A 16,763-nucleotide genomic window follows, 5' to 3' on the forward strand; every position below is an offset into this window, starting at 1 on the left:
AGCCAACACCAGGCATATATACATATATATATATATATATATATATATATATATATATATATATATATATATATATATATATATATATATATATATATATATTTATATATATATATATATATATATATATATATATATACATATATATATATATATATACACATATATATATATATATATATATATATATATATATATATATATATATATATATATATATATATATATATATATATATATATATATATATATACACACACACACACTAGCGCGTGCCTGTATGTGCATGGCCGTACGTGCGTGGCAGTATGTGCAAAAAAAAAATTCAAACCGCGTGCCAGAAACAACAACCACACAGGCTGTTTCTTCGCTCTCGTGTGCCCGTACGAGCGTGGCCATATGTGTGTGGCCATACGTGCAAAAAAAACAAAAAAACTATCAAACAACTACACAGGCCATTCCTTCGCTCTCGTAAACGACGACTGGATTGGGGCATTGTGTTTATCTATAAATGCGCAGAAGAAATTGAGAAATTATTAGAATACAGCAAGTCATCACTATCCGGAAGTCCGTACGTTGTAACCCATAATGGGGAACGCGCTCTAACTTGGCCATAACTTGGGAACCACTTGTCCGATTAATTTCAAACTTTGAAAAGGCAAACAAACAGAGATTGCTGGAATTGTAGATAGAAAGATACATACTGTGGGTGCAAAACGCCAAGCAACATGTCCTGTCATTGGTAACTGAGGATCGCTTCCCCAACGGCCACGCCTCTGCAGCAACGTGTCCTGTCATTGGTTTGGTAAATAAATGGCCATAACTTGGGAACCACTTGTCCGATTAATATCAAACCTTGAAAAGGCACATACTCAGGTCCCCAGCAATATACTTGGCAAGTTTCAATTAGATCGGACCAGTGGTTGTCGAGAAACAGCGGTCAAACACACACATGCACACGCACACACACACACAGACTGCTGGAATCATATATATATATATATATATATATATATATATATATATATATATATATATATATATATATATATATATATATATATATATATATATATATATATATATATATATACATATATATATATATATATATATATATATATATATACACATATATATACATATATATATATATATATATATACATATACATATATATATATATATATATATATATATATATATATATATATATATATATATATATATATGGTATATGTATATACGAGGTTTGTTCAAAAGTATCCAACCTTAATTTTTCGTGCGTAAACAAATGAAGCTCGGGAGGCGTGGTTTGTTGCACGTATGTAGGCGATCCTAATTTGTATGCGTGAATATTTTCCCACCTGCAGAAGCTGTCAGTCGCCGACAGACCGCCGATGAGTGAGGAAGTGTAAGTGAGCGCCGTGGGATTTTCGTTTTTGACAAAATGACGGAAAAACTTGAACAACGCTACTGCATCAAATTTTGTGTAAAGCTTGGCGATTCCCAAGTGGAAACGATCCGCAAGATTCAACAGGCCTTCGGGAACGAAGCAATGGGCACCACACAGATAAAAGAGTGGTACAACCGCTTCAAAGATGGTCACACATCAGTGGAAAGTGAAGCAGCTTTTGGTAGGCCCTCAAAATCCCGAAATGAGATCGTCATTGACCAAGTGAGGACGCTGCTGAAGCAGGATCGTCGAATAACGAACAGAGAACTTGCAGACGAGGCGGGCGTCAGCATTGGATCTGTTCATTCCATTGTGACTGAGGATTTGGGCTTAAGGAGAATCTCAGCGAAGTTCGTGCCAAAGCTGCTAATGATCGAGCAGAAGCAACTCCGTTTGGAGATCGCACAGGACATGCTGGAGACTGTGAACAGCAATCCCAACTTCTTCAACACAGTGATCACTGGCGATGAGACCACAGTGATCTGTCAATTTGTCAAAAACGAAAATCCGACGGAGCTCACTTACACTTCCTCACTCATCGGCGGTCTGTCGGCGACTGACAGCTTCTGCAGGTGGGAAAATATTCACGCATACGGATTAGGATCGCCTTCATACGTGCACCAAACCACGCCTCCCTAGCTTCATTTGTTTACGCATGAGAAATTAAGGTTGGATACTTTTTGAACACACTTCGTGTATATATATATATATATATATATATATATATATATATATATATATATATATATATATATATATATATATATATATATGTACTGTAACGAATTTGCCAGTGCTTCGCCACGAGCACGACCACAAGATGGAGCAGTGGAGTCGTCTCGGCTCGATCGCCCGGAATTTCAGACCGCCGGCCCGGAGAAGTCCGGGGTCGACGGGTCCTGGTTATTTTGGACCGAAATACGCCAATGGGTAGACCACGTGGGGTAGGGTTGATTGCCAACTTCAATGTGCCGAAGTACCCACGTGGTGCAACTACCGGGGAATTTCACCCTCAACGGAACTCGTACGGAAACAAGCCGCTAAGCGCGCTCGTTCCGTGTGCGATGCCGAGCGGTTTTAATCGCCAAGTTCCGTAAGACCAAATGACCACTTTAATTTGGCTTTAATAGCCAGCTAATTTCCCGAATGTGCCGTGGAAGTCAATGGGAGGAAATGTTCCAACGAGCAGATTGACATTCAAACAATCTTCTTCTTCTTTCGGCTGCTCCCGTTCGGGTCGCCACAGCGGATCATCCGTATGATCCGCATAGTGATTTGGCACATGTTTTACGCCGGATGCCCTTCCTGACGCAACCCTGGTCGCCTCTTACAACACAGGGATAAGGTACACCTATTTTAACCGGGGTATACACCGGCCCAGTACACTGGTACTCATTTCGCCGACCTCGGAAGGATGACAGGCTGAGTCAAGCCCCTGGTGTATTAATTCAGTGGCCCAACGGGGCTTGAACTCAGGACCTTTTGGATCCCAAGCCACTGCGCTAACGATGCGCCAACACCAGGCTTGACATTCAAACAAAGGGGACATTTATTTCAACCAGGCAAGCAATCAATGGGGGAAGGGGACACGACACGAGCAAAGCCTACAGCCGATGTCTATGCACTTATGTACAGGCATGCACTTAATTCATTTATACTTAACCAGGCAAGGCACCACAGAAACTCTTTCACACAAAACCCCAGAAACGAAAAGGGCTCGTGAGCCTTTATTTCCACTCGGAGCCTGGATGACTGGAGGCTCACAGGAGGCCGGGTGGGTTACCTTGCCGCCCCTTGTGACGGCTCGAAGGTCTTCGGGTCAGTGACCCCTGCTATCCCTGGCTTGGCCCCCGTGTCGCACTCGCCGGTCGCTTGAGTGGCCGGGCGGCTTGAGCAGCTTGGCGAGCGGCTTGCTCGGTTCTCCTTGGTCGTCCGGCCTTCACTGCGGCCTGGGCGGTCGGGCCTGGCCGGCGACGCGCTCGCAGGAGTGAACGGGTCTTTGCTCTTTTAGAGTTGATGCCCTTTGATGACCCGTCCACTGCCTCAGCGCCGCTCGACCATCTCAAGGCCTCTCGCCCGGACCGCGACGTAGCTTGCCTGACGCTCGTCTCCTCCTCGGCCGTTCACTGACGCTTCTCCGGCTCTCGTCTGGCGCTCCCTCCTTCTCCACAACTGTCCATCTCCTGAGAGCGATGAATCTTCGCTGATCTCTCCTCGAGAGGTGCGATTAATATCTCCGAATCAGCCAAATGAGCCCGTTTCGAGCTCCTCCATTATATTGGCATGAGGCGAGCCGCTCTTTGATCTCTCAACCCGAGGCCGGGCTCCGCCCACTTTTCACCTCCGACCTCTCACCCCTGGTAAGCCTCGCGGGAAACCCCAAGTCTGACGTTACCCGTGGGTTTTGGGGAAGTCGCTCTGTGATCTGATTATGCAAATCGGCTCGGCGGAAATGCAAATCGGTGGTTCGCCGCGGCGCACAGTGGCGGCTTGAGCAGATGGAGTGTCGTTTGTCGATGATGATGGCGTTGCGATGTTTGTAGGAGATGATGGTTTGCGAAGATGGCGTTGTAGGAGATGATGGTTGGTGTTTGTTTGTGTTGTAGGAAATGCTGGGTGAGGCAAAGGTGGCATTTGTCGGAGATGATGGTTGGTGTTGTTTGTTTAAAATAAAAGATAGAAAATAATTATGGCTACCTCAAAGATTCGCAGCCCGGTGTAACAGTTTAACTACCCAACCCCCCCCCCCCGGATAACTTCCCCCCCGGGGGGGGGGGTACTTGTCCTCGGATTAAAAATAGAAAATGGATAAAAAATAGTATGTAAAGAACATGAACACTGAGAGGTATATATTTTTAGTATAAATCTATTTTTGGCCATAGGGGGGCAAGTTATCCAGGGAAGGGGGAGACTTGTCCGAGTACAAGTACTCCCCCGAGGGGGGGGGAGTTGTCCAGCGGGCGATTTATCCTGTTACACCGGCACACGAATAATTCCCTTTACACATTGGTGGGGATTCTGACCTGAAACACTTATCGAAATAACTGAACTTCGGGGAACCTGAATGGTGTTTTGTGAATTTCCAAAACCGCAACAGTACATATACAGTGGGGAGAACAAGTATTTGATACACTGCCAATTTTGCAGGTTTTCCCACTTACAAAGCTAGTAGAGGTCTGTAATTTTTTTATCGTAGGTACACTTCAACTGTGAAAGACGGAATCTAAAACAAAAATCCTGAAAACCACATTGTATGATTTTTAAATAATTAATTTGCATTTTATTGCATGAAATAAGTATTTGACAGAAAGACAGAAAAACATCAGAAAAACAGAACTTAATATTTGGTACAGAAACCTTTGTTTGCAATTACAGAGATCAGACGTTTCCTGTAGTTCTTAACCAGGTTTGCACAGACTGCAGCAGGGATTTTGGCCCACTCCTCCATACAGATCTCCAGATCCTTCAGGTTTCGGGGCTGTCGCTGGGCAACACAAACTTTCAGCTCCCTCTAAAGATTTTCTAATGGGTTCAGGTCTGGAGACAGGCTTGGCAACTCCAGGACCTTGAGATGCTTCTTACGGAGCCACTCCTTAGTTGCCCTGGCTGTGTGTTTCGGGTCGTTGTCATGCTGGAAGACCCAGCCACGCCCCATCTTCAATGCTCTTGTTGAGGGAAGGAGGTTGTTGGCCAAGATATCACGATACATGGCCCCATCCATCCTCCCCTCAATACGGTGCAGTCGTCCTGTCCCCTTTGCAGAAAATCATCCCCAAAGAATGTTTCCACCTCCATGCTTCACAGTTGGGATGGTGTTCTTGGGGTTGTACTCATCCTTCTTCTTCCTCCAAACACGGCGAGTGGAGTTTCAGCCAAAAAGCTCTATTTTGGTCTCATCAGACCACATGACCTTCTCCCATTCCTCCTCTGGATCATCCAGATGGCCATTGGCAAACTTCAGATAAGCCTGGACATGCGCTGGCTTGAGCAGAGGGACCTTGCGTGCGCTGCAGGATTTTAATCCATGACGGCATAGTGTGTTAGTGATGGTTTTCTTTGATACTGTGGTCCCAGCTCTCTTCAGGTCATTGACCAGGTCCTGCCGTGTAGTTCTGGGATGATCCCTCACCTTTCTCATGATCATTGAGGCTCCACAAGGTGAGATCTTGCATGGAGCCACAGACCGAGGGAGATTGACTGTTATCTTGAACTTCTTCCATTTTCTAATAATTGCGCCAACAGTTGTTGCCTTCTCACCAAGCTGCTTGCCTATTGTCCTGTAGCCCATACCAGCCTTGTGCAAGTCTACAATTTTGTCCCTGATGTCCTTAGACAGCTCTCTGGTCTTGCCCATTTTGGAGAGGTTGGAGTCTGATTGATTGAGTGTGGACAGCTGTCTTTTATGCAGAAAACGAGTTCAAACAGGTGCAGTTAATACAGGTAATGAGTGGAGAATGGGAGGGCTTCTTAAAGACAAAACTAACAGGTCTGTGAGAGCCGGAATTCTTACTGGTTGGTAGGTGATCAAATACTTATTTCATGCAATTAAATGCAAATTAATTATTTAAAAATCATATAAGTGATTTTCAGGATTTTTGTTTTAGATTCCGTCTTTCACAGTTGAAGTGTACCTATGATAAAAATTACAGACCTCTACGTGCTTTGTAAGTGGGAAAACCTGCAAAATCGGCAGTGTATCAAATACTTGTTCTCCCCACTGTACATACACGGTCAATTTTGCGACCTGTTGTGTTATGGAGTTATTCGTGTCCGATGGCCTGCGATTCCGGAGAGCCTGGTGGTAACCCGAAGAAGTTCTCCCCTCCCCCCCCCCACCCCCTCATGCTCTTCTCGACCCCGAGTCCACAACAATATATACATATCCATATGCATAAACATAAATTTATATATGCAGATAGAAAAACATGTATAATATATATATATATATATATATATATATATATATATATATATATATATATATATATATATATATATATATATATATATATATATATATATATATATATATATATATATATATATATATATATATATATATATATATATATATATATATATATATATATATATATATATATATATATATATATATATATATATATATATATATATATATGTTTATATATATATATATATATATATATATATATATATTATTCCAACAAAATTTGGCTGTGCAGTGTTTATGTTCGACGGAAGTTTGTCTCTGGAAACGTCTGGGCTGTGTTTGGTTCCAGACGTGTCCAGGCGGTATTTGTCTCCGGACGTGTCCGGGCGGTGTTTGTCTCCAGACGTGTCCGGGCGGTGTTTGTCTCCGGACGTGTCCGGGCGGTGTTTGTCTCCGGACGTGTCCGGGCGGTGTTTGTCTCCGGACGTGTCCGGGCGGTGTTTGTCTCCGGACGTGTCCGGGCGGTGTTTGTCTCCGGACGTGTCTGGGCGGTGTTTGTCTCCGGACGTGTCCGGGCGGTGTTTGTCTCCGGACGTGTCCGGGCGGTGTTTGTCTCCGGACGTGTCCGGGCGGTGTTTGTCTCCGGACGTGTCCGGGCGGTGTTTGTCTCCGGACGTGTTTCGGGCGGTGTTTGTCTCCGGACGTGTCCGGGCGGTGTTTGTCTCCGGACGTGTCCGGGCGGTGTTTGTCTCCGGACGTGTCCGGGCAGTGTTTGTCTCCGGACGTGTCCGGGCGGTGTTTGTCTCCGGACGTGTCCGGGCGGTGTTTGTCTCCGGACGTGTCCGGGCGGTGTTTGTCTCCGGACGTGTCCGGGCGGTGTTTGTCTCCGGACGTGTCCGGGCGGTGTTTGTCTCCGGACGTGTCCGGGCGGTGTTTGTCTCCGGACGTGTCCGGGCGGTGTTTATCTCCGGACGTGTCCGGGCGGTGTTTGTCTCCGGACGTGTCCGGGCGGTGTTTGTCTCCGGACGTGTCTGGGCGGTGTTTGTCTCCAGACGTGTCCGGGCGGTGTTTGTCTCCGGACGTGTCCGGGCGGTGATCGTCTCCGGACGTGTCCGGGCGGTGATCGTCTCCGGACGTGTCCGGGCGGTGATCGTCTCCGGACGTGTCCGGGCGGTGATCGTCTCCGGACGTGTCCGGGCGGTGATCGTCTCCGGACGTGTCCGGGCAGTGCTCGTCTCCAGACGTGTCCGGGCGGTGCTCGTCTCCGGACTTGTCCGGGCGGTGTTTGTCTCCGGACGTGTCCGGGTGGTGTTTATCGTACGACCTGTAGAAAATGGATTGCAGACATTATTTTGTTTCCATCTTCATTGGGATTCAATGCAGAATAATTTTGAAGAGACGGTATGAATCGTATTTAATGCTCCACTACACGTCTGATTTCCCTTCATCTCACCTCACCTCACACTGCCTTCCCTTTCCCCACCCTCCTCACTGCCTGTCCCTCCTTGTTCCCCCTCCCTTCCTTTCTCCCCCACCTCCTCTCACTCCCCCACTCCACCCTCTTTCCCCCATTTTTTCCCCCTACTTCCTATTCCCGTCAGCGAAGTGACGGGTGGTATTTATGTAATATACTTATATACAAGGACAAGTTAGCATTGTGTTGACAGTCATGCTGACAGAATTGTAAACTGTTTCAGCATGATGCAATAACTGCATCAAGTTGGTCATTCTGCTCTGAATCTCTACTCAGCTGAAGAGATGTCAGATTCCTGTAGTTATGTGGTGAGTACAGGCAACAGAGGGAAGGCCGGTTAGCACCCACCAGGCAGAAATGCATGGGAAAAGTGGTGTGAGAATAAGCTGGGTGAAGGCAAACCAAGCAACCGCCATGCCAACTCCAACCATAATACCGCAGCATACCTGTCGTGAAGTATGGTACAACAGGTAGACCCTGTTAAAGGAAGGAAACAACATTTTAAAATGGGATTGTGATTGCAGTGGAGAAGTGAAAGAATAGGTAAAATAGTGTGTCCCATGCAGGGTAAAAATTAAAATTTACGGGGTTATGAGGTTGAGTAAAATGGAGCATGTGGGAGGGAGTGCAGGGTGAATATCAATGCACGAACAACAAGAAATTTTATATGGAAGTCCAGATGATCAAAGACGAGCTTTCCAGGAAGCTTTGTTTGAATACCATTATTCAACAAGCTGCTTTTACTCTGAACCATGATGCAAGTGATCAATGCTAAAGTTGGAGGTGGGTGATGGGAGGAAGCATGGGTGATGTGGGTGGGTGGAGGAAGCATGATGGGAGGGGTGGAAGAGGAGGTGGATCTGGGAATGATACATTTATGGGATGTGAAAAGTACAGTTTAAACGAGTTAAAATGGTGCAGTAATGAGCTGGTAGTAAGCCAAATCAAGATTGAATGGAGGGAGGATATTTGAAGCAGTATTCTATTTATTATATTAAGTGCACAAAAATTTGGAATTGTTCACCCTACCCTCCTTCCCCATCCCCACCCCTGGCATCCGTAATAAACAGACAGCACGTAACATGGATGGAAGCAAGTGGGGCAGGAGTAGCGTTGGAGTGTTTTCCTGTGGAAAGCCCCACCTGCTGTAGGAAACAGAAACAGCAATCAGCAAGAGAACAACGACCAGGAGAAGCCGCCAGAGAGGCCGCCCAGTCACACGTAATCTGCAGACAAATGTGTGGATATTTATTGATTATGGATCGATTTTCATAATGGCTCATTTTGTATTTAAACTTGGCATAGTTTACACAGGCAGTCAAGGAAAATTAATGAGAGTTTTTAAAAAAAATAAAAGGTTTTGTAGTCACTTTTTGACATGCACATAAAAAGGAACATCATGTCCATGCTATTTGCTTGCTATGGAAAGAAAATGTGAAACTAACAGATGTGAAACTAGAAGGTTGGCAAAATTGTCTGCATTTGAAATAGGGAATGAGTGGAGGAGTGTGCATATATACTTGCTGATGGATAAGTACAAGTTGTCCTTTCCAGAAAAATTGTATCAGCTGAATCTAAAGTGGAGCTATTGGGAGAATTATTTTTTTTAATGGAGGGAGAGAGGTGCAAGTGGGGGGGGGGGGGGTTGCTTCCATATGAGCATCACCCTCATACTTGGCTTCCATTCGGTCAGACCCGGGGCACACAGGACGAGAAGTCTTACCCCAAATAGGCTAAAAAGGCTTGGCCAATCTCCCCCCCCTCCCCCCTCCAACTAGGCCATGCCCGACAACCTTGTCATATCAAACACTTATTACAGTTCAAAACGTCCTACGAACTACATGAAACATGCAATGCCTGGCCTTAAATTTTGACGACTGACTTCTATCTCCCCCCCCTCCCGCCCTCCCCTCAAACACAAACGTAATTCAGTATTTCACTATTGAGGTAATATCAGGAACATGGATGTTTCATAGCTCTTCACACCATTAGAAATCACGAATAGCCATGTATGAGTTGACAGTAATGGCTTCCATATATAGTGTGATCATGTAGAACATTTTTTTTAATTATTATTATTTATTTTTGGTTGAAAGCTTCAGTCACAGACTAAATAGTCCTCATGGAGGCCAGGCCTTAAATAAAAGAACTGCATTGATAGAAAAGTAGGGAAAGAGAGAATAGTCGAAGTGTTTTTGAGGAAGTAAAAAATCTGTTTTTTGAAAAGAGGAAGGTCACAATTGCTTTGGAAGACATGAGAAGGTAAAGAGTTCCAGAGTTTGGCAGTGGAGGGGAAGAAACAAACATCAGGATGGCCCACCCTTGACGTTCCAATGGCCACACAATAATCATGTGATGTTGTGGCTTGTTGAATATTCTTTGGTCTCAGTAATGGTGGAGGTACACAAGCAGCAAGTTCTTGCGAGCAGAAACTGAAGACATATCTGTAGAAACGAGAAAGAGAGCCTACTTTGCGGCGTAATTTGAGCGGGTCAAGTTTTGAGGTCACATTGGTAGTGTTGACAAGATGAATAACTTTGTGTTCAATTCTGTCCAGTAAGTATATGGAGCTGGAACCTCCCCAGATGTGAGAGCAGTACTCCATACAAGGACGAATCAATCCTTTATATAGTTGGAGCAACTGTTCAGAGGAGAAGAATCTTTGACATCTGAACAAGACTCCTAATTTATTCGAGGCAGACTTAGCCGTTTGAGTAATGTGTGGATTACAGGATAAATTTGATGTTGGAGTCATACCTAGTAGGTTTATTGTATCACATGGTGTAATTGTAGAGCTTTCAAAGGAGATTGGAGAGTTAAGAGCAGTTTTAGAGAGAGAGAGAGATGAGAAGAAATTGAGTTGTTGAAGCATTAAACTTAACTTGATTACATATTACAGTTCAAAACGCTTATTACATTTGATCTATCTCATCTCGGTTCAATTCCCGACCTGACTCTTAAGGGATTCTTTATTTTGTATCCTGATAAGCTTCTGAATAATCTCAAATTTATGAGTTTTACAAAATATAAAGGCATCATTTGAATTACAAGATCCCATTCACAGTTGAAAACAATACTTGAGCATCTGGTTATCAAACCAAAACTTTTACTACCATACACAGCGGCCTGTGAGTAGATCTTCAGACTAAGAAGATTCAAATAGAGTGAATCATATAATTTCAAATTATGTTTTCTTTAGAAAGCTTGTGTGGTCAGGGAGAAAAACTAAGAGGCTGATACTGCAGGATTGATGGAAGCAAAATATTACCTCATATAGAGGAAAAGCAGCGAATACATGCAGAAAAACCAGATGAATTGGGCATGGTTCGATGGCAATCCATACTCCGTGTGGAACGTGTGATTCACTTCTGGCATTTGTACACACAATGAGCAAAGTGACAAACATTTAGTTAGGCAAGTCAAAAGAGTTCATTAATACATAAACAACCACAGTTTTTAATGTCAAGTGGCTGATCCTAAAGGATAAATATCGATCTCATACTAAACTTGAATCACAATTCCATAAGGAGGCATAAACAACAATACATAAGCTAAAATGGAAAAATTTTATACAAGTTGGAAAAAGAGAAGGTTCATATTGTGAAACATCCACTTATCGGCATTGCATTCACAGTAAGTGCACACCACAAACCAATCCATGATGTCTCACTGAGGCTTGCATAGAACAAATCAGAAAGAAATGTTTATGGAAATGGAGACACTTTCACTCGTTTTACCTGCTGCCACGTTACCAGAATGCATTTTCATTCCAATAAATGTGACCCCACCAAAACTCTGGATAAAAACAACTCAGAGCCGAGTAATAAACATATCTCACCATCCTGCCATTTCAAGGTATGTATCATGAAATAACGGGATAAACAACACAGATTACATTGCAACTGCAGATTTTTCATCTTAAATGTTAAAATTTAAGTCATGTGACAATGATAACGTGGGAGGTAGTCCAATGAAGATGTTCTGTCTCTTTCTGAATGTTGAAATCGAAGTGCTCATAAAATTTCTCACTGTGTATCTATTTCACATCAAGGAGGTCCTTTTGTCAGTTAGCAACCATTTATGTACAGCTGACTCACTAAAAACCACCAATTTTCATTAAAGAAATAAGCCTCCCCCTATCTAGAGTATTGAGAGGAGGCTTATACCTGTTGTTGGGTTTGTTTCTACAATTAGTGCCCCCAGTTTTTAATGGAACTTCAGAGTTTTATGGACCCCGAGAAGTACTAAAGCACCGTTTAGGATTTTTTTTTCTTTCCTTTTTTCTGCCAATAACTGAGCTCTATCTCGGATACGGCAGTGCCTTTAGGAATTAAATTTTGCATCAACAATTGGAATAAAAACTAGGTGTGGTTGACACAAGTTTTTTTGATCTTGACCTAATTTTAATGGTCATGACCTAATTATAGACAATTTCATATTTGTCACAATAAATCCACAAAGTTTGTCTGATCCGAACGAAATTGCCTTCTCGAGATAACCTAGATCAAGGCGCATTTATGTTTAATTTACATCATACCCCTCCGAGTTAAAGGCAAGGTCAAATGGCGGTCTGAAAAAATAATGCATTTCTTGTCATCACTCAATTTTGCCAATGTGGAATCTCAAAGACCACTTGGCTTTCCAAAATGTTCTTGCATCATAATAGTGGATTTGCAAAGAAGTTGTGCACATGATATTTGATTAGTGTTCTTGATGAACTTTTTTGAGATTGTGACCAAATTGACTAAAAGCACCTTTTTGATCATAACTTGAATATAATTATAAACTAGAAGGGCACTCAGTAGAGCGCAAACCTCCGCCACGTAATGCCTGATCCACGAGAACATATCAGGCCCAATACATTTTTGAAATATCATGCTATACTGTACTATATTTTTGGGCCTGATCTCTCAATGGTAAGGAATCACTTTAAAATTTAAATAATTCTCCTATCCAGATCCAGATTTGAATCTTCACCAGAATTGAAACAATTCGTCTTTGCCACAGACCCAACTTGTCCACCAAGATTCGTCCGAATCTGTCCACAACTTTTTAAGATATCATGCTTTATATCGGTTTAGCACGATCTCTCAATGGTGAATAATCACTTTAAAAATTCTAGCAGCCGGATCCGGATCCAGATCTTCACCAAAGTCTAATCAGTTCGTTCTCACACACCGAACCTGTTCACAAAGTTTCACCCAGATCCGTCCACAACTTTTTGAGATATTCTGCACACAAACAAACAAACAGACAGACAAACAGACAGAAAGGGGTGAAAACATAACCTTCATCTTCGGTGGCAGAGGCAATGAACACGAAATAAAGATTATACGTATATGTGGGAAAAATTACATGCCCAGATCAGGAATCAAACCCAGGTCCTCTGGAAAACTGTACCAGTGCTCTGCCATCTGAGCTATCTGGGTGACCCGCAGGCTGAACACGCAATTCTCCCACATATAGATGCCACTCTCTTTCCCCTGCTGCTTCCGAGGCACTCGATGCCAACCATAGGAGCAGCAAGGTCCTGTCCACGAGAGGTTCTTCTCCCTGTTGGGGACCAATTCCATGACTTATTATTCACCATAGGGTTGGGGGGGGGGTTAGTAACACAAGACAGATGGCAGAGCACTGGTTTGGCTTTGCAGATGACCTGGGTTTGATTCCTGGTCTGGACATATAATTTTCACCACATATACATACAATTTGAATAATTTTCCTTCGATTTTCATGATTTTGAGTTTTATGGATAGATTGTAGATGGGGACACATTTTCTTATTTTACACTCTATCCTTAAATGTTGAAGGTCAACGTCATATGGTGGTCTGAAAATATTTTTCATCATTTGATTGTGGGTGCCGAGGAAGGCTTACCCTTGGTGATTGCAGATATCTAGTTTTAATGTGAGCTTGGTGGACCACCCTCATCACTTCTCATCCCAACAATATGAATAGGCTGGGATTTAAAATATTTTTCAGCTGGAGTTATTGCTTTTACTATGGTGGACTGGGAAGTGTAGATTTGGAGTTTAATTAAGTCAGGATGATGATGGACATACGAACAGGAAATTAAATATTTGAAAATTGAATTTAAAAAAAATACAAAACAAGTACAGTTACACTCAAAGTACACCACCCCCATACCAAATAAATAAACAAGAAAAAGAGCAATCAGAGATTGCAGACCCTCGCCAGGACTTGTTTTGTGTGGTGTTTGTGTACTGGTGTGTTACGTAATTAATAAGAGACATAATTAGAACTGTCACTTCATGAATGCTGGCAGTGATGACCGGGTTCCAAGACGTCCCGCTTTGATTGAACACCTGACTCTGATCTATGACGTTTATTATTATTATTCAATGCAATTTAGAATGGGATTAAAATAAATTCATTTCAAATCAAATCGAAGACCAAATAGGTGCAGTCCTGCAATGGAGTAATCAGAAGGAACCCGAACAAGCAAAAAGCAAATATTAAATCATCAGGAGGAACTTGGATAGAATTTGCATTTCAGATGGTACTCCTCTCCCCTAAAACCCGTCCAGGCACAGCCAAGTGAGTATTATTAAAAAATAACTCAAAAATAACCCAGATCAAAAAATTAAATAATTCTGGCTACCAGACCACGCGGCGGATCAAGGTGAACTTTAAAACATGTATTCCCCATCACCAATAGATCAAAAATGTAAAGTTTTACATTGAGTGATTAAGCAGTTCCAGAGAAAACACGATTTAATATTTTCTTAAATCCAATATGGCTGCCCAACCATGTGATAGCAATTATTTCTTAACAACCTTGTGCAGGCGTGCCTTGGGGGACATTTATGTGAAGTTTCCCCTCGATCTGTTCAGCTGTTCTGGAGATTTTTTTATATGTTTTCGGGCAAATCCAAAATGGCTGCCAAACCATGTGACCTATGACGTCATATGTGTGAACATTTTGTTACTCATGGATAGGCGGTCATACGTGTAAAGTTTCGCCTCGATCTGTGCAGCCATTTCAGAGAAGAATATTTTTGAAGGTTTAAAAAAAACAAAAAAACAATATGGCTGCAGAATCATGTGACAATGATGTTATCAAAAAAAAAATTTCTGCATCATTTTATCCTGAGATGACCCTCAAATTTTTTATACTGATCGGATGTAGCATTCTACAGATGCAATTATGACGTTATAATGAAGGCATCTATGACATCATAAATAAATCACACTCATTCCCCATTCGGAGTATTGCTATGTGCCAAGTTTCAATTTTTTCCTTGGTGCAGTTTCAGAGAGAGAGGTCCAAAGTTTTTCCATTTTTCCAGCATGGCTGCCGCACCACATGACCTATGTCATCAAAATTATCATTCAAACATTCCACATGAGTAGTCACACCAATGGTGAAAATTTTGTCTAAATCCAACAAGCAGTTGCAGAGAAAAACACAAAAGTTCTGTACAGACAAACAAACGGACCCAAATGCAACACCCTCTCCTTCGGCGAGGGTAATAACAAATCCTCGAGTGTGCGGCATCACCAGGATACCTTTGGCACCCGGCGATGCCGCCACACAGCATATGGAGATGAAATTGGGAGGGAGCAGTGTGTGCAATAATTGAATGATGAATTGCATTATTAAAATAGATTAATAATAGTCGTAAAATAATTGATTTCTCAATCAATTGCCAAATAGCGAGCATACCTAAGCCACCACTGTTTCAACTGAATATGCAACTTTTTGAAACTTAAATAATGAATCTAAAAATGAATAATTAATTGAATAATTAATTAATCAATAAATCAAAAATACCCTTTATAGCCAAATCACTTGTTCACTGTCGTGTCCGAGTATCGGCTTCCTCACTCAAAAGGTGCCTGAGATATTACCCCGATGAGAAATAAAATAGATAATTAATAAATCGATAATAATTAAGTAATTAATCAATTAATTGATTCATCAAAAAATAAAATAGCGTTTTTACCAAAGCACATCTTCACTTTTGTCCCCAAATTTCAGCACAGACAGACACACAGCCAAACAGACAATCCAAAACCACAATGCCTCCAGTGCCTTCGTCTGTGGAAGCATTTAAATAAAAAATATAAAAAATTGTATTTGTCATGCAAGATTGAAGTTTATAATGATAAAATGTGTACGCAAAAAGAAGATAATGTGTACGCAAAAAGGGGATGAAAATACAGAACAAGACGGAAAGAGGCAAAGTAACTTACAAAGCAACGATTAACCGTATCCTTACCCTGCAGGTCCTCAATGAACACAGAGGAGAGTTTTGGCAGGGGCTGCTTGCAGCCTACATTGATCTCTGCACAGCATTTGATTCAGTGAATGAGGATGCCCTCTGGAGGATTCTTAAGCTTCGTGGGGTGCCACCAAAACTGATCAATCTGACGTCTAAACTGAACTCTGGTACTGAGAGTGCTGTGAGATGTGGTGATACCATCTCAGACTTATTTCCAGTTACTGGAGTTCATCAAGTGTGTGTACTAGACCCCACACTTTTCAGCGCTTGCATGGACTTGATTCTGGGGAGGATGTCAAAGATCAAGCTGCGGTGCACCGTTTGGGAATGTGAAGATCTCTGCGGTTGTATGGACATGTGGCTCATTTTCCTGACACTGATCCTGCTCACCAGATTCTCTCAGTGAGGGAGCCTTGTGAGTGGAGTGGGCCAATGAACCAACCACATGCCTCGTGGTTGCAGCAGGTTGATCAGCATCTCAAGATGGGGATGAGCACGCATCTGCCTGGGGGATGCCAGACGGAAGACCCCGGAGTGGAGCGGAAAGTGAACGCAGTGATGCACTGCTCTGGCGCATGCTCCCATACCTGACCTGATTGGCAGGGTTAATGGGGACAAATAATATCATGTGGTGTGATGGGGGATTACATGAGACAGTTTGCTTGAAGCTCTGGA

The 16,763-nt window shown here is 42.6% G+C and overlaps 1 protein-coding gene across 2 annotated transcripts in view; it reads right to left on the reverse strand.

Moving 5' to 3' along the window:
* Positions 1–16,763, reverse strand: part of DOLPP1 (dolichyldiphosphatase 1) — a 37,909-nt gene that overhangs the window by 6,425 nt on the left and 14,721 nt on the right. Inside the window, exons 5-7 of one of the 2 annotated variants that reach the window (XM_085897165.1) lie at positions 11,111–11,210; positions 8,985–9,068; positions 8,191–8,319 (exon numbers count right to left, since the gene is read on the reverse strand). In XM_085897165.1, coding sequence (XP_085753291.1) covers positions 8,191–8,319; positions 8,985–9,068; positions 11,111–11,210 — 313 coding nt within the window. The remainder of the gene's footprint in view (positions 1–8,190; positions 8,320–8,984; positions 9,069–11,110; positions 11,211–16,763) is intronic. The other variant, XM_085897176.1, reaches the window with a different exon arrangement.

Source organism: Eptatretus burgeri, chromosome 1 (assembly GCF_056783735.1).
Source record: "Eptatretus burgeri isolate ZD-2024b chromosome 1, Ebu_testis_v1, whole genome shotgun sequence".
Lineage (NCBI taxonomy): Eukaryota > Metazoa > Chordata > Myxini > Myxiniformes > Myxinidae > Eptatretus > Eptatretus burgeri.